Here is a 19,645-nt window from a genome sequence, read left to right on the forward strand (position 1 = left end):
CTGGAAATGCTTTGATGGGCACAGATGGTGCCCATCTCTGCATAAGCCAGTCTACACCGGTTAAGGGATCCGCAAGCCCTGCTCTGGCGCGAAACTGGACAGAAGGAAAGGGGAGTGACCACTCCCCTGACCTGCATCTCCCAGGGGAGGTGCCCAGAGCTCCTCCAGTGTGTCCCAGACCTCTGCCATCTTGGAAACAGAGGTGTTTGTGGCACACTGGACTGCTCTGAGTGGCCAGTGCCAGCAGGTGACGTCAGAGGCTCCTTCTGATAGTCTCTTATCTCTCTTGGTAGCCAATCCTCCTTCCTAGGTAGCCAAACCTCCTTTTCTGGCTATTTAGGGTCTCTGCTTTGGGGATCTCACCAGATAACGAATACAAGAGCTCACCAGAGTTCCTCTGCATCTCCCTCTTCACCTTCTGCCAAAGGATCGACCGGTGACTGCTCAGGACGCCTGCAAAACCGCAACAAAGTAGCAAGACGACTACTAGCAACCTCGTATCGCTTCATCCTGCCGGCTTTCTCGACTGTTTCCAGGTGGTGCATGCTCTGGGGGTAGCCTGCCTCCTTTCTGCACCAGGAGCTCTGAAGAAATCTCCAGTGGGTCGACGGAATCTTCCCCCTGCAACCGCAGACAACAAAAGACTGCATCACCGGTCCTCTGGGTCCCCTCTCAGCATGACGAGCGTGGTCCCTGGAACTCAGCAACTCTGTCCAAGTGACTCCCACAGTCCAGTGACTCTTCAGTCCAAGTTTGGTGGAGGTAAGTCCTTGCCTCCCCACGCTAGACTGCATTGCTGGGTACCGCGTGATTTGCAGCTGCTCCGGCTCCTGTGCACTCTTCCAGGATTTCCCTCATGCACAGCCAAGCCTGGATCCCCAACACTTTAACCTGCAGTGCACAACCTCCTGAGTTGTCCTCTGGCTTCATGGGACTCCCTTTTGTGACTTCGGGTGGACTCCGGTTCACTTTTCTTTTAAGTGACTGTTCAGGTACTTCTGCGGGTACTGCCTGCTTCTGTGAGGGCACCCTGACTTGCTGGGCGCCCCCTCTGTCTCCTCATCCAAGTGGCGACATCCTGGTCCCTCCTGGGCCACAGCAGCATCCAAAAACCCTAACTGCGACCCTTGCAGCTAGCAAGGCTTGTTTACGGTCATTCTGCGTGGGAACACCTCTGCAAGCTTCTTCACGAAGTGGTACATCCATCCTCCAAAGGGGAAGTTCCTAGTCCTCTTCGTTCTTGCAGAACACCAAGCTTCTTCCAACAGGTGGCAGCTTCCTTGCACCCTCAGCTGGCATTTCTTGGGCTCCTGCCCACTCTCGACACTGTCGCGACTCTTGGACTTGGTCCCCTTGTCTTACAGGTACTCAGGTCCGGAAATCCACTGTTGTTGCATTGCTGGTGTTTGTTCTTCCTGCAGAATCCCCCTATCACGACTTCTGTGCTCTCTGGGGGTTGTAGGTGCACTTTACACCTACCTTTCAGGGTCTTGGGGTGGGCTATTTTTCTAACCCTCACTGTTTTCTTACAGTCCCAGCGACCCTCCACAAGCTCACATAGGTTTGGGGTCCATTCGTGTTTCGGTTTGTGTTGCCCCTATTCCTATGTGCTCCTATTGCAATCTACTGTAACTTTACATTGCTTGCATTACTTCCTTTTGCTATTATCTGTATAATTTGGGTTTGTGTACATATATCTTGGGTATATATTTCTCATCCTCATACTGAGGGTACTCACTGAGATACTTTTGGCATATTGTCATAAAAATAAAGTACCTTTATTTTTAGTATATCTGTGTTTTGTGTTTTCTGATGATATTGTGCATATGACACCAGTGGTTTAGTAGGAGCTTTACATGTCTCCTAGTTCAGCCTAAGCCGCTTTGCCATAGCTACCTTCTATCAGCCTAAGCTGCTAGAAACACCTCTTCTACACTAATAAGGGATAACTGGACCTGGCACAAGGTGTAAGTACCTCTGGTAACCACTACAAGCCAGGCCAGCCTCCTACACCACCCCTGCATCCACTCTTACAAAGTGCTGCATGCAGAAGAAAGAATAGGCTGAGACAGAAAGTGGAAGCAGCAGAAGGACACTCCAAAAAAAAGCAGTACTTGGTCCAAGCTCCAGGGGCGGGGGGAAACACACAAACAGAAAGTGAAGCCAACATGCGCAGACCAAACATGAGTCAGCAAAAAAGACTGACAATGAAACTAATTAATGGTATGCAATGGGCGTGCTCTAAGCCCCTTGGAAGTAAACACAATGCCTCCCAAGGTACAGCACATGCACTGTCCCAACCGAGACCTAAAAAGTATAAATAAACAACTGGATATGGATGGGCAGTTCATTTGGAAATACTTAGCTGACTGTACAGCTTTGGTGGCAAGATATACACGTGCTGGTGCCAGGGGATGTGTTCCATTTACTCTGCTGGTGTAGCAGGAAATATGAATTAGGGTTGTTCCAGGTTGAGCTGTATGACACATTGCAACTACTCCATTTGTTTTTTCTTTTATTTTGCGAGCTTTGAAGTGGAATGCTTTCTAAGTTTAGAAAATAAAATACAATAAAGTAACAGTGGCGAGCTTCAGTTGCCTTTTTGTGAATCGAATGGCAGAAGGTGAAACACCAGCACCCAGTGGTATCTCCGATTCCCTGTTGCCAGACGCACTGCTGCACTTCACAGACAACATATTTTGAACTGTCTCCTGCTGATACCCACACCGGCATTGTTCTACGGCAGCACAGTACCCATCATCAGCAATGTCCTTCCGGGCTGAAGGCAAACTTGCTCCTTACCCTGGTCCTAATAGTCTGAGGTTGCATCATGGCCCTCACACTTTTGGCTCCCTGCATTACCGTGTTTTGTATCCTTCTGGCGAGGGGTTTCTGCCAGATCTTCTGTGGTAGAATGTACTGTGGGTGGAACATGCTCTACAAGAAATCCACCCTGTAGTGTGGTTGAAAGACGTTTACTTCACTTTGAGCAAATTCAAGAATCTGTGCCTGCCTGTGCAGATTTAATGATTTTCCAATTATACGAACGAGCAGTGCTTAATTTGTAAATAAAGAGGTGCCGGTACTCAAAACCCTTCTCTTAAACATGAGGCTGCTGTAATTAAATCTGCGGCCACTTCAATCCATTTACGGCCACCCCTGCCCTTCAGCTCATCCTGCAACTTTCTACTTTCTCCCTTTATGATGCTTTTTAGTTTTTCCGTCTTTCACATATGTGTCTTTTGCTCGCAGCAAATGCTTGAGGCATAAGAATAAGACCCGGTCCTGACAAATAAGTGCCGGTGCTCAGCACCGGAAACAACAAGCACAAATTAAGCACTGCGAACGAGATAAAAATTTTGAACCACAAATATAAATATATTGTGCTATTGAAGTTGTATCACTTGGCCAGCTACATGGCTTTGGTGCATTGCAGCTCTATGCATTTGATGGTACAAAAGTTCCAAAGTGTTCCTTTGGTGCAGTTAAGTATAAACATCCTTGGATACGGATGAGGTTTGTGGTGACAATGCTTAGGCAGCCATATGGCTTTCGTTGTCATGATGAGCTCATGAAGATGCAAGGGTTGTGTCTAATTCATTCTGCTGGTGGAGGGAGAAGTATAAATATATCTGGATGGCACTTGATAATGAATGACAAGTGCTGTTGGCAGCCTGAAAATATCAACATTTTTGGCATTTCTGAATGCATGCCATGGCAGTGAGAATAAATGTGGCCAAATGAAGCATGTTATTTAGAGCAGCTGTGCTAGTAAGTATCCATTCACAAATGTATTACTATAATTGAAAGGTTAAATTCTAGTATATCAGCACAGAATAGTAAAACTAACATGGAAAAAACGTTTATGGTCCAAATAATTACATTTACCAATTATTTCACACTTGGAAACAACTCTCCTAATAGTACAAGGACTGTATAAAATGATTTTACTTCATTGCTCAAACTGAGCCCCTTGTGTCCTGATTTTGTTAAAAACATTTTGTTAAAAATGTACATGAAACACATTATATAGAATATAGTCTTATAGTCCACCATAGTGGGCTATACCAGCCATTAAAAGATGGCTTCAGCGTTAAAGGCCCGAGCCGAATACGAGGGCCTTTAACTAGGGAGCGGGCCTTTAATGGCCAGTATAGCCCAGTTACGGCAGCTATAAGGATATTAGAAGATTCCACTACTACAGGGCAGAATGTTCTTACAATTAAAAACAAAGGCCTCCTGGAGCCCAAGGGGACTGAAATCCTCTTGATCTCCTTGAGGCCTTTGTTCACAGCTGTTATTGTAAGACAAACACTGGAAAGTTGGAGTTCCGGGCTTTCACCAGTCATTAGAAGTCTGGAGCACTCCATTGTCTTCAATGGAGCTCCCAAAAGTCCAATGTTCTAATCTACAATACATGCAGACAACAAGAGTGCAACTACCATTGCTGAGGGAGGTGAGGGTCATCATGACCTACTCGAGGCTGCAACTCTCGCGCATTATGGCTGCTCCTCACACTCAGAATTGGTAAAAAATAACATGCTCATCTGCATTCATATAGGGTATTGGATTGATGTGGGATATTCAAGTATATGTTTGAGGAATTTTACATTAGTTTTTTTCTCTTGATGGCTTCATTTCTATAAAATGTATTTGGCCAGTTTTGTGTGCCCTCTGATGTCACTCTCATATCCTATAGCCCTATTAGTGTACTGAACAAATGACATAACACAGTGTTCTGTTTGTTTAAATTACTAGCCATCTTTCTCTTGAACAGGGTTGGTGGACAAGATAGACAAACCAGCATCTGACATGTGACCTAACTGCAGCTTCGTTTGTACAAAGTCTAGCTCATCAGGAATGTGAAATGAAGTGGTGGAAGAGGCTTTTAATAAATACCCTTCAATTTTGGTGTCAGCTTATTGAAATGCACTCTTGTGTAAGAAACATGTTTTTTCTTAATAACAATATGGGGATGTGTGTTTCTGCTTAGGTATTACTCTGGAATTTTATATAAAAAATATGTGTAAATGTATAGAGGACTTCTCCCTGGACATTATGGCCCATATTTATATTTTCTTATCGCTGCATTTGCGTAATTTTTTGATGCAAAAACAGCACAAACTTACAAAATACAATTGTCTTCTGTAAGTTTGTGCCGCTTTTGCGTCAAAAAGCGGCGCAAATGTGGCGCTAAAAAAGTATAAATATGGGCCTATGTGCCTTTAAAGAGGTCTGGGCCTGTAACATCATCCTCTGAGACATCACTAATATTCTTGATAGCTTTAAGAAGCTGAATATCATACAGCTACAGGTGAGTTAGATTTTATGAATGGAAATAGAGACTGACTTTTCCTAACTTTCACTCCCAGCACTCATAACTACTGAAATCTTGGTATGATACTTACGCACACAGACAGGAGCTTTTCCTGACCAGCGGTGATCCTGCTGGCAGATCCTAACTGACATGCCAATGAGGCGGAAGCCTGCCCCACACTGGTACACCACACTGCCACGGTAGTTGTAGTTCTCACCATTGATTTGCCCATTGACGATGGGATCTGGAGTCCCACAGTGTCCAGCTGAATAAGGAAGACAATAAAGAGAGACTGAGCTGCCCTGTGAATTGTTGAAGACTGAGACGGGGTGTATGTCAGAACATCGAGGACATAAATATTGTGCTACAAAAATATTGTAGGCAAAATATTGACTACCACAATATTGTCAGTATACAAATATACAGATAATTATAATTTAACTTATTCTAATCTTAATTCCACATCTACATACCATGAATATATGTATTTATATACATATAATAATAATTACATTACATATACATATATTATGATACAGTCATCACTGTGTAGTTGTAGTTAGGTCTGAGTTTTCATTGGAAGAGGATTTTTTCTTTGGCGCTGTTCATTGAATCTTCAAGAAACTTTCCAAAAATAAGTTCATCACCTCAACTCCCTCCTGCAAAGTCTTGTGCCAATCTGTCAAGCGGGGCCCACAAAAAGGTGGGAGGTGGGGACCCAAAACATTGTTTTCTCATTTTATTTTCTGTAGAAAAATGTCCTCCCTGATACAGAAAAAATGGCTGAATCGAACTACACAAAATTTGGCAAATAAAGAGAAATGTACTCAGAAAGTGGGTTTTTCGTGACTTGGTGTGAATTTGTTTAGCCAGTTGGGCTTGAAGGAGTTAAAAGTTTTGGTATATCTGGACAGTTAGTCCTGCGTGAAAAAATTAGGGCCCTCTGATTGGTTGAGGGAACTTTTTCTACCATCAGCCATGTTGGAACAGCAGGATTAGGACAGGTTGTATGGGGCCAATCAATCTGCTTGGCTGGCTCCATCCGAGAAGAAAGTGATGCAGCTGCCATTGCAGGACTGAGAGACTGTGTCCCTGTACCCTGAAAATATATTTTTTTGAGGGGTACAAGGGGGCATGGTAAGGACACCATGACCCAAGATACTATTGAGGGGACCTAGAGGGACCCCACCCAGTTGCCAAATTATTATGTTTTTTTCTGCTGTCTGTACAGGGGCAATACAGCAGGGACTCAGCACAAGCCTCCCATCAGTTACCATTCTACTGCTGTGGTAACCACTGCTTAAGCTTCATCTCCATGGCAATGTTTTAAAAGATTGCCTGGTCAGCGGCGTCATGCGGTGAAGCTAGAGCAGCATGTACTTCAGAAGTACTGCGTTATAAAAAAAAATAAAAAAAATAAAGATGAGATCGGTGTACATAGGGGGATAGGCATCTTCGGGGGGATGGGAGCAGGGCCAGGTCAGAGGTCAGACCCTGTAGCCAAATCCTGCTGCGCATGGAAATAGGCTTTGCGCAATGGGGGATTTGACTGAATATGAATATGAAACTCCAGAAATTCACAGAAAAAACAAATGTTAAAGTGACGTTATAGTTAGCTATAGTAATAAGATCCTAGCTCAGATTAAAAACTGTTGAAATAAATTTTACTGAAAAAAAACAAAGTTTAAAGTGACATTAAAGTTAGGTGTTGAAACAAGATTATACAAACTTTTAGGAAACTAAAAGTTACTGAAATTCACAGTTGTAGTTTACTGAGCTAACTATAATTTGCATCCCCCATATGCACTGCTTATGAAGTCACATATCATGCATGAAATGATAAATGACATCATTGATGATATCGCTGATGGCATCTCAAAATACATCATTGATAACATCACTGATGACATCAAACAATCATTGTATAGTTTTTGAGGACTTGAAGTATTTGAATATGCTACACATGGGGCTAATTTTCTGTTCACCTTATAGGGATTACCCTCTTTAAGACCTCACATGACCCAAAGTTCTAAGTCAAGAGGTTGATATATTTGCTATTCAGAAGATATCTTCTGCTAGGGTGTATATAGAACTCTTCATAGTTTAGTAAAATACACTAAACCTATACCTGAGATGGGCACAATGGCATAAAACCTTACAGTCATATTTGACATAAACCAGTGTGTGATAAACCAGCTCTAAGTGGGACACTCCTACATTCTACATTATTCAATAATCCGCAATGCCTCAAAATCTTCAACGAAGTTCTGGAAATACACATCCACACTTTATAAACATCCTTTCGACATTTCTCTTAGCACTATATTACAGCTGTTTAACATGAGTATATGTCCACGGGTTGATAACTGTCAACAGAAGTTTTGGTCGTTCTCAGGGTCCGATTCACAAAGGTAAACTTAAATTTTTGTTTTAAACTTAGACCAAAAGTCTAAGTTTAAGACTTTGGGAATTCACAAAGGGTATGTATCATTACTATCTATCTCTTGTAAGTGCACAGGAAAAACAGAATGTGATTGGCTCCTGTTTGCAATGCTTTTATTTGAATCTGTCCTCAAACCAAAAATTAATGCTAGTCCTCATTTTGCACTAAAATACAGCACTAAATGACAGATTTCCATTTTGTGTAGTTATGCATAATTTGGCATAATTTTGGGTACTTATGTGCAAGCTAATTGCATTAATTTTGCACACCCCAAGTAACAACCAACTTTCAAAAATATCTCTTCAACCCACATCAGTGTGCTCAGCCTTTACCTTGTTTATTATGAAATAATACTTACACCCAAACCTTTAGCGATTTGTAAACTGTGCACCAAACAAATTTTAATATGCACAAAGACACTTGCTCAAAAGAATTACGTATTTCCATGTCATAAACCCACACTTGTACACACTAACTCTATGCTGTTGACTATATGACTATGGTGTTATCAGCGATGTCATCAATCCCATTTAACATATCATGAGTGATGTAATATGTGAGTCCACAAGCAGTGCCTGGGGGACACCAGTTATGTTTAGGACAGTAAACTGAAACTGCAGACTCTTATTTTTGGAAGTTTTATCTTATTTCAACACCTAACTATATGTGCCACTAAGCTTTGCTTTTTTTCCATTTCACAGAGAGAGGGAGATGGTTGGGTTGGTAAGGAATCTGGGGCTAGATATAGTTTCTACCAGATAAGACATTTCCAAAGGTAAGTAATTTGTTAATCTGATAGGGGCTTCTAGCTGCAGATTCCTTAGCTTAGAATAGATACCCAAACAATACCATCCCTGGTGGTGGGTCTGCACACCACTTTCAGACGAGGACGTCCTGCAGTGCCGAACAGGCAAAATGTCCATCCCGACAGACCTGACTGTCCAGGCAGCAGTATTTTGTAAACATGTGCAATGAAGCCCATGTTGCTGCCTAGCAGCTGTTCAGGCTGGAACACTATGTGCTAATGCAGTGGTCACAGCTTTGGCTCTGGTGGAATGAGCATGCAAGCCCTAAGAGGGCTGTTTCTTGGCCAATGCGTAGCAGATCTTTATACTGAAGATGATCCATTTGGAAGTGGTCCACTTCTGCACAGCCTGCCTTTCTTCGCTTCGACATACCCCACGAAGAGTTAGTCATCCACCCAGAACTCTTTTGTGTAGTCAAGGTAGAACGAAAATGCTCTTTTTTGGGCCCAGATGGTGGAGTCGCTCCTCCTCCTTGGAGGGATGTGACAAACCAAATGTGAAAGGGAGTGACCACTTTTGGAAGAAAGGAAGCACTTGTGTGAAGCACCAGTTTGTATGGATTGATTGTGAGGTAAGGAGGCTTAGATGATAAAGCTTGAATCTCGCTGTCAAGCTCGCCAGTTGTGATCACCACGAGGAATGCTGTTTTGATGGTAAGCAGTCTGAGAGGACAACTATTGAGCGACTCCAAAGAAGCACACATCAGGAATCTCAAAACAAGATAGATGTCCCACTGAGGCATGATAAAGGGTGAAGGAGGGAACATATGCTGAAGACGCTTCAAGAACCTATTAAAAACCGGGGACTTGAAGAGGATGGCTAATCAGGCAATCACAAAAAAACAGAGATAGCCAAAAGATAGCCCTTCAGAGTGCCCATGACACAGCCCTGCTGGGCAAGAGAAAGAATAAAAAGAAGAACCTGAAACAGAGGAGCAGAAAGGAGAACAGTTTGATTTTCTGAACATCAAGGCACACATTTTTGCCAACATATGTGTATACCATCTTGGTGGAGGGACGCCTTACTGCCAAGATAACTTTCATCCTTCAGGAAGAAGGATGAAGGCTGTCAACTGTTGCAGCTCAATCTTCATGGGAAGAAGGCAAAAAGTTGACAGATATGAGTGGAGGACCCTCCCCTGCTGCTGCACCACAAGATCCTCCCCAAGAGGCAGCCTGATTGGAGGACCGATGGCCATGCTCAACAGCTCAGGATATCAAACTCTCTTTCTCCAGTCCAGAGCCACAGGGATGACCTGGCTACAGTCATTCTTAAACTTCTTTTGAACTCTGGGCAGAAGTGGTATGGGTGGAAAAGAATACCGGAGGCCAGAGCTCCACTCAAGATGAAGAGTGTCTCTGAGCGAGAGCTGCCTTGGAAACTCCAACATGCAATGTCACCATCATTGCACGATCTCAGTGGTGGTGAAGAGTTCTAAGCAAGGCTACCCCTCCTGCTGAAAGAGACCTTGCACCACCTCCAGATAGAGGCAACATTTGTGATCCACTAGGCATCTGAGTCTGAGTTTGTCTGCTCTGGCATTCAGTCATCAAGAGAGGGGAAGACTGGCATCGCTGATCTTCACAAATGAGCTGGAACCACCACCATCACCATGGTGAACACCAAAGGGGTGCTGGTAAGGCCAGAGGGGAGCACAGTAAAATGAAAATACTCATGGCCTATTGTGAACCGCAGGTAACACCTGGGAGCAGGCAGGACGGGAATATGAAAGTATGCACCTGCAAGTCCAAAGCTACCATCTAGTCTCCCGAGTCGAGGGCAGACAAGACCTGACCTAGTGTGAGTATTGTGAACTTCTCCTTCTTGAGGATGAAATTGAGAGGGCACAGGTCTAGGATAGGATGAAGCACTCCGTCCTTTTTGTGCATCAGGAAGTAGAGGGAATAGCAACCACAACCTACTTCTGGTGTCGGCACCCACTCTACGGCTCCCTTGACCAATAGAGCCATCACTTCCTGGCAGAGTAAAGTTAGTTGATCCTCCGTCAACCTGCCATAAGTTGGTGGCAGAGGGGGTGGGGCAGTTACGAAGGGGAGGGAGTAACCCCTTCAGATGATCTGCAAAACCCACCAGTCCAACATCATGGATCGCCAGTGGGGCAGGTGATGGTGAATCATGCAGCCAACTAGGTTCCCATGGTGATAAGAAGGCAGGTTAGGAGTGCTTGAGGCAGCAAGGGGGTTTGGTAGACTGGCCTGACTGCTGGCTGCCCGACCCAGTAGGTCTGTGGGCATGACATCATCAGCTATGCAGAAGCTGGCGAGTATGTGCGGCACAGTGGGAAGGGTAGAGGAGCCATTGGAGTCCCCTTTCGTAGCCACAAAATGAGAGACGAGTGGCAATGGAAAGGCCCATGGTCCTGGCCGTAGCCCTGCTGCCCTTAAAGTACTCCAGCACCAAATCTACCTTGTATCAGAAGAGACAGGAGCCATCAAAGAGCATGTCCATGACTGACACTTGGACATTCCCAGAAAAGCCATTCGTCCTCAACCAGGCAGAGCACTGTAAGGTCACCGTCAATGAAAGTGCTCTGCCTAGTGAGTCAGTGATATCCAGTTCCCATTGTACGTGAACTGAACTAAGTCTCTCCCATAGGCAACAGCCTGAGAGAGGACAGCCCGAGCCTCCTCACAATTTGCAGCACTGCGCAACCGTATCCCATAGAATGTGGGAATAGCAGCTCAAAAAGCATGCTGTGTTCAGGGACTGCAGTGCCAGGTTGGTGGAAGAAAATATCTTCTTCCCTAAGGTGTCCAGCCTCTTGGGAATGCATCATGATTTACATGCAAAGTAGAAGCTTGGCTCACCAAGCTCTCTGAGGAAGGGTGTTGGCTAAGGAAGTTTGGGTGTCCTGGAGTGGGTCAGTGGCAGTGGGCAATCGCCTTGTTCACAGGAGCTTCAGCCCTGGGGTTGGACCAGGTCCCAAAGATATCTGTGAGGGCTTTGTTGAATGGGAGTAGTGGTTCTGAAGGGAACACTCCCAATTGCAGCACCTCTGTCAAGACATTAGTCTTGACTCACACTGAGGGCATCTGCAGGTCAGGGACCTAAGCCGCACTCCTCACCACCCTGGCAAATTACACACCTTCCTTGGTTCCCACAGTAGGGGAAAAAAGCATGCCGGTATCTGGAGAGGTGTCCAGTCCACTGGCCTCATCCAGATCCACACACAAGTCCATAGTCTCATAAGGCTAGTATTCTTCAGGGATCAGTTCATGGTCTCATAAGTACAGTATTCTTCAGGACCCAGTGACCCTTCCAATTCCTCCCCAAGCCATAGCCCATACTGAAAGAACTCAGGCTCTGACCTGGAAGGCATGGCTCCAGTTGATGGCTGAATCGGCATTAGTTGACGACCTTGCAGCTCCTTATCGGAGATGAAAATCAGAATAGGGGCGGTGCTGCCGGTGAGTGCCGGTGCTGCTGGGAGCATTAACATTGAGACCAGTGCCTGTGAAGGCGAACAATGCACCACCTGCGGATCTGAGAATGGATCCTAGGGGCCCAAATAGCGCTAAGGCTGAAGCTGCTGGTGCAGAACCAGAAGGAGCCCCTCCTGAAGCCTCAGGGCCAGAATGTGATCCAGAGGAAAAAGCCTCATTGAACTTCTTGAGTTGGGCAGGGGTCGCTCCAGCACCTGAACGTTCAGGGAGGTGTGGAGACAGCACAGGTGCTATCTCTACTACGGAGCATAGCCTTGATGAGTGATGCTTCCTAGTCTTGTCAGCTGACAGAAGTGTCAGGACTTACCCAAGTGACCCAATGAGTTTGAGTGGGACAAAGATCTAGGGCTTCGTGACCAATCCCAGGACCTTTCTCTTGACCGGGATCTTGTTCGTCAAGGCGTCCCACGTCAAGCCACCAGGAGCTTGAGGCATCACTCCCTCAAGGCCTTTGGGGTTCATGGCACAGCAATTGTCACAGGACTTTGGGTCGTGGTCATGCTCAAGGCACTAGAGGCATACAAGGTGCATATCCATCACTGACATCAAGCAGTGACAGGTGCTGCAGGGCCTGAAGCCGGCTTTACAAGAGGACGTCCCTGCCACACCAGAAGGAAAAACCTCAAAAAGCGATCGACAACTAGTAAAAAGAAGTTAGTCAAAAATGACTAGCGGTAGCTCTTCTCCAGATCTGCACTGACTGGTGCAGAAAGAAAAGAACTGTTGTTAGTGTGCCTGGGTGACACCTATACAGGTACCGCAAATGCCCCTCCTGACGTGGACGATGCCAATGACACCATGTGGAGCCAAACGATGCCACCTATGGATGCGAGTCTGACTCCTGGAGTGAATTGTAAGGTAAGGAATCTGCAGCTATAAGTCTCTATCAGATATATCTCTCTCTACTGTTTATCCTGACGGTCTAATAGCTGTTGTTTTGGAAGCAATACCGAGGCAGATGTAGTCACAATTAGTGGTCCGTAAACGAAAAATAAAGCTGCATCTATTAGAGAATGCCAATTAAAGAAGCATCTTACGGAAGTGAAAAAAATCCTGAATCATTCTTTATTTTAAAAATGTATGAAAACAAACATCAAATTAATGTGACAGATGTTAAGGTAACAGCCCTCGTGGGCAATTATGTTTTAGACTTTAATCATAAACACCAAATAGACATCTGTTGATGCAACAAATGTACATTTGATATATTTGGCCTCTAGCGTAATAATTGTTTACAATCAGGTGTGCATTTCTCGGTGCCTCGCTGTGCATGACCAGGCATGCCCATGTGCGGGCATGTTAATGCTACCCGCTTGCTGGCTCGTAAACTGTACCCTGTAGCCTCAAAAAGGATAGCACTAAAACTGAACTATAAACTTTTACAGTTGGCCAGGGCGATATTTCGATATTTCCATTATGCTGGCATTATGTGGTGTAGTTGTGATAATTTCGTGTTATACTTTTTACACACAGTTTAGTGCTTAGTTATGCATAATATGCAGCAAAAGAAATGTGTGCAAGTGCTCTGGGACAGCACAAATAATTAGATGACGAGCAGCGGTTTGCAGTGCTTGTGTTTTTGCACTTTTTTATGAAATGATAAAATATAGTACCAAATAACATGTAATTGTGTGTATTTTTTCTGAAATTTTTATAAATTATGTTAAAAGGAACTATGCGAATTTTGCACAGCGCTGTTATGTATCCATCCTCCTTTAACTGTGCGCATTGGGGGCAATGCCAACCTCGTTTCTGAAACTCTTTGTCTACCCGTTTACTAGGGACTTTTCTTAGGTATATTTCATCACATTTTAGCCCTTATGTGATTCTTTTGGGCTACGGGGTCAACTTTACAGGTTCTAGGCCCGAACCAGTATCCATGTGGTTTCTAAGCAAAAACTCACTAATCTCAAAATGTACTGAGTTGAAGCAGGAGCCTCACTAGCCATTAAGTACGCCACCTATTAATCCTTTCTAGGTGTGGCATTCGGCGAGAACTTTTGATTTTGCTAAAATAATATATAATACGCTTCTAGGGACTATTATTCAAGTGTCAAAGGCAATTCAGTTTGGGCATTGCTCGATTAATATTTGGAGTACTGTTATTCTGTGTGGGACATCACACTAGCTCAAAGGATTAATGTACATGCTGCATAGACCGGCGGGGGGGGGGGGGGGGCACAACAGGCTACAGGTTTACATTCCCAACTCGCCTTTTACCCTTCCAGTTTGATAAAATGATGACCAGCGGGATAAGAAACAATGGCATGTCTCATGCATCACCACAAGCAATTTTATTATCATTATCATGGACATTTGTATTGTGCTGATGTGATGTCGAGTGCTGTGATTTTGGCAGTATGATTATTTTTAGTGATACTAATAATAACAACAACAAAAACAACAACAATAATAATAATAATAACAATTCGCTATTATTACGGATATTATTGCTATTATTAATATTATTATTGTTATTACTGATAGCACTATTAGTACTTTTATTAGTAGTAGTGGTGGTAGCAGTGTATCTTGCCAGTGGCTTTGGCCTGACCCAGCCACAGACTTCCAGAGTTGATATCTGGTGTCCTGACAACTCACCCAGGCAGTTCACCTCCTGGCCGCTCCAGAGCCCGTTGGCCATGCACTCCCGCACGCGGGATCCCACCAAGGTGTAGCCAGTGTTGCAGGAAAAGATGGCCGTCGCTCCGTAGACTGTCAGCGTTCCAATTCGGTTTCCATTGGCTGGTGTTGGCAGATCTCCACAGGAGATCACTGCGGGGAAAAAAAAAACAAGAGAGACGTGAAATCAGAGAGCAGAGGGAATGTGATCCATTGATGAGTGCACTGATCTGTCGGTCAGATCTATTTTAAAAAGAAGTAGAAGCAGAAACCACCATGAACTCTTGGTAAAAAATGTTAGTCTCGTGTATGTTTCCCCACCTTTCATTTGCTATACTACTCCTAACTCATGCTTCAATATTATCATAAACATCTCTGGTAACCCACATAACAAGTCTTTTCATTGTAACCTGCGACTCAGTAGTCACAGTGCTGGCTACTATTTTCTATTTTATTGATAATTGCTATAGGAAAATCTGAACAACATTCCAACAATGTATCAGTACTGAACAACATGCATGAAACCATGACTCTTCTGGACAGCCTGCATCATGAAAATGGTCTCCTAAGTGTGTCCCATATTAAACTGCTCAGTCATCAAGGGCACATTTCTTTTAAGGCTTTGCCAGTACTTTTAAGCAAATCAAGTCAGGACTTAGAAACCTCAAGAAGGATGCGCTGAGAAGCCAGAATCCTTCAGAGCACTGGGCGGCCACTTTCACCCTTAACCCTATTATCTTCCTCCATCTTTGGCTTGAAATAATCATCTTCTCCTATTTTTGCAATCGGTGATCCCTATGTCTTTGGTTGCTCATTTATGATTCTCATTTACTGAAAAATATATTAGGATTATTCTCTAGAACTTCTAATAAGCACAAGATCAACCTTTGTTGAGTTAAATGTCTGTTGTGCAGACAGGGTACTGCCATCCTTACCTTTGCATGAGGGCTTGGAGTCTCCCACGCTCCACTTCCCATTGGCCTGGCAACGGACCACACGTGTGCCAATATAGTAGTACCCCGGCTCACAGATGAGGAGCAGTTGGGCACCATAATGGTACTGCGTCTCCAGGATGAGCCTCCAGCGGCCATGCTCCACATGGATACTGCTGACATCGGGGCACGAAACAGCTGCAAAAGGGAAAATGTTAGTGGTTAATGCAGATATATAGTGAAGATAAGGAGAACTGCAGGCAAACGGAAAGCCGGAAACAAGTAAGGAAATGAGGTAGAAATGAAGAAATAAAGGAAGGAAGTGAGGGAGGAAGGAAGGATTTAAGGAAATAAGGAAGTAAGAAAGGAACAAGAAAGGAAAAAAAATAAGAGAGGGAAATAAAGAAATACAGAGCGGGAAGAAGGAAAAGGGAAGGAAGGAAGGGAGTTCTTGGGGAAGAAAGGAAGTAGTGAAGGCATCGTAGAATAGGAACTGAGGAGGGAAGGAAGAGAGAGAGGGAGTAGAGCAGTCATTAGATAAAAAGGGAGGAGGGCGAAAGGAAGGATGCAAATACAAATAGTAAGGAAATTATGGATAAAGGACAGGAAAATTGGATGGAGGAAGCATGGGACAAAGGGGACAGGAAAGAAAGAAAGACATAAGAAAGAAAAGAGTGGAGCAAAATTAGAGACAAGAATTGAGAAGAGTGAGGGATTGATGGAGGAAGGGTCAAAGAGATGACGGAAGAGATAGAGTGGGTGGATGTGGAGAAGAAAATAAGGGAAGAAAGAATAAGGGAGGAAGGAAAGCAAGGAGGGACAGCAGGAAGGAACCTTAAATAAATATAAGATAAATGAAAGGAAACATATTAAAAGGAAGGAAAGATAAGGAGATGACACATTGAGGAAGGAACTAGTAAAGCAGAAAGACGCAAGAGTAAAAAGGGAAAAGAGCATGAGGTCTTCTAGCTGCATTGAAAAGGAAGATATGAAGTTAAATTAGAGATGGAATAGTGTAAAGGAAAAGTAAGGCATGAAGGACAACATTAGAAAAGGAGCTAGAAGGAAGGAAATGACAAAAGGAATAGAGAAGGAAGTAGTCAGAAGGAAGATACAATGTAGAAGTCAAGATTTAATAAGAAAATGAATAGCTAATGAGCAAAAAGGAATGAAGGAGACAGTAGAAAACAGACACAAAAGAGAGAAGAAAGGAGGAAGGTAGAATGGAGAAGTGGGAGAGAGACGAGGTCAGTCACTCAGATATCCACTAAATAAACCACAGCTGTATTTATCTCAGAATAATTGATTTTATAATTCTGCTTTTTTACTATTTCAGAAATCTATGAATCTTTATTTTGGTGATTCTCAATGTAATTTACTAACTCCCACTTCCCTTAACCTTATCCACTGCTCTTCATTTTTTCCCGTAGCTCCTTCCATTAACCCGTATTATAAACTTACCATTACTCTTGCCGTTGTTTCCTACAACTCACCTGTATTCTGCCTGACTTTTTTTTTAACCTTCATCAATGTCAGATCGTTTTCCATGAGATTTTTGTCTTTTCCCTAAAATCAAACGTCATCTTTGAATTTGCAGAACATGCAGAATCATACAGGCATAAAGTGGGTGTTCTGTATTGTCTGTGTAAGCCATTTTGGACCGTCTGTGCAGAATTAAAACTTTTGCCGCTTATGTTGCCCTTTCTACTGGTCGTTTCTGCAGGAGCAGTCACCAGACATATGCGTGAAGCCAAGAAATGCTTAAGAATCCATCGGAGTTCCAATAACGCATGGTAAACACTGTATATAATCTGCTTAGCTTTTGAGCCAGTCCTCTTTGAGACCTGATATTAGTGTACCACAAAAAAGAAGAATTTCTAGAGGCTGTGGATCAACCACAAAAGAAGTAACTCCATTCTTTGGGTGAAAACACCAACAATTTAGGAAAGGCAACCACCTGCTAAAACAATCCTCTAAGACAGTGGTTCCCAACCTATGGTCCGGGGACCCCTTGTGTTCGCGAAGCCACCTCCGGGGGTCCGTGACTGCTTAGAAAATTAAACAATATTAACATATATGCCCCCAGCTTTCGATAAGGACTCAGTGGGGGGGTCCCCGGATTCAAGTAATGATTCAGTGGGGGTCCCTGGGTTCCAGTAATGAAAAAGTGGGGGTCCATAGAAGTCAAAAGGTTGGGAACCACTGCCCTAAGGAACTGACTACGCTTAGCTGGAATCTCTTACAAGTTGGAGGAATGGTCACTGCGCTTCCGTTCAGGCCTCACGCATTCTCCTTTGCCTATGATTTTGGTTGATAATTTTAGATGATTTGTTGTTGCGTGTTTCTGCCTATATTGTGTATGTTTTAATTATGTGGGTACTCTATGATCTGTGTAGCTCTATTCTGTACAGCGCTATGTATCCCAAGGATAAATATGTGCTTTCAAATCTTTTAAAATAAGTTAAGATGGATCTCTCAACTGTCCAATTGCTATAATTCCATGTTACAGTCTTTCTGCTAATATCGCTAAAGAAGGCGACAGATACATATGAAAGGATAGTTTTTGACAGTGTGGTGCCCCTCAAAGGACAAGCGTGGTGAGACGTAATTATAGCGCATGTCAAACCCCGCCTTGGCAGGCTCTGAGAAAGGCTTGTGCACCATACCTTCTCCATCCTTCTCCTACGTCAACGCACCCTCCACTTTGTACATCTCATGGGCAAGCACTGTACTTTAATGGAAAAGGTTTATTTGGAGCATTCTGCTAAGTAGCTGAGCTAATTGCACGGTGTTTTCTTAGCTCAAACTGTTGGCAAACCTTTAATGAACAGAATATTTAAAGAACTCTTTGCTGACATAAGATATGCCTTTGAGAGTCGCTGTGGGACGTACTTCAGTTCCCACTATCTTAGCCCGCTGTGAAGCCCTGGCTAAGCTTGTGGCCTTTAACGAGGATCCATACATTGATGTTCCTCTGATAATTACTGTCGGGGAGTTGCTCCGGTTTACTAAATGTTTCATGCTCAGCATACACTCTTAATATTTAATATGGGAGTGGGGATTAAATTCTAATGAAAGCTGCCTACTGAACGTCTGTCCTCTACCGCAGCGCGCACAATACATTTGAGATTAAGTGAAGAGCCAGCAGTGCACTTGCTACAGACCAACCCTTCTCTCTAAATATTATTGTTGTCCGTTTTTACTCCCTTTCTTGTGTTTATTTTCCTTTTTACACCCTGTTGCTCCACTGCACTATGTCATGGGCGTTCTCTAAGCCTCCAACTTAGAAGGCCCGCATCATGTTGGTGTGATCAAGGTGATGTAAGGTTTTAAAACACCTGTTTAATAGAAAAAGGTATTCCTAAATAAAAATAAAAAAAGTGGAAACATCCATTCAGAGTTAAACAGTTGAACGCTACAGGCATAGAATTAAATGGATACAAGTCCAGGCATTACAAATATTTTTGCAGGGTTACAAGTATTTAGTTTATTTAAAGGGGGGACAAACTTGTGCAATGTCTTCCCTTTATAGACAAACTGTTTGAACGATTGTATCTCCGCAAAAATACAGCAAGGAAGGATTCTTGTGGAGAATGCGTGGTGGATACACAGATTAGTGTCAGGTACTTGGAAAGTGTTAGGAAAATATCAAAATGTCAGGCAACACTTGGTTAATACTCTTGAACCTGTGTGGTGACCTGGAAAATCATGTGCCATCTGGAATGTTGTGCAAGATGCTGTGTGGAAATGCAGAGACATCAGAGCTAGAGCAGTCAGTCCCTATCCACCACCAATTCCTTGCTATCGCTGCATCATCACAGGTGTGCTTTCTTCTTTCTTGCTATCTTTCCACAGTCTTCCTTTCGAACCTGATGTGTGTTTCTTATGATATCATTTGATTTTTATGGATCTGAATTTTTTTTTCCAAGTTGCTCCAACATTAAAAAGTAGATGTGCACGGAATCAGTAATTTTCTAGAAGAGGTCAACACAGAACATTCCTGAGCTACAAAGATCAGCTTCTTTGCCTGACAAAATGAATAAGAACAGGAAAAAACATAT

The 19,645-nt window shown here is 43.6% G+C and overlaps 1 protein-coding gene across 1 annotated transcript in view; it reads right to left on the reverse strand.

The window, feature by feature from the left end:
- The window catches only part of CSMD2 (CUB and Sushi multiple domains 2), a 1,417,205-nt gene that overhangs the window by 129,371 nt on the left and 1,268,189 nt on the right, over window positions 1–19,645 (reverse strand). The window contains exons 51-53 of the mRNA XM_069223779.1: window positions 15,588–15,782; window positions 14,632–14,805; window positions 5,409–5,582 (exon numbers count right to left, since the gene is read on the reverse strand). Of these exons, the coding sequence (XP_069079880.1) occupies window positions 5,409–5,582; window positions 14,632–14,805; window positions 15,588–15,782 (543 nt within the window). The remainder of the gene's footprint in view (window positions 1–5,408; window positions 5,583–14,631; window positions 14,806–15,587; window positions 15,783–19,645) is intronic.

This window comes from Pleurodeles waltl, chromosome 3_1 (assembly GCF_031143425.1).
Source record: "Pleurodeles waltl isolate 20211129_DDA chromosome 3_1, aPleWal1.hap1.20221129, whole genome shotgun sequence".
NCBI classification, from domain to species: Eukaryota; Metazoa; Chordata; class Amphibia; order Caudata; family Salamandridae; genus Pleurodeles; species Pleurodeles waltl.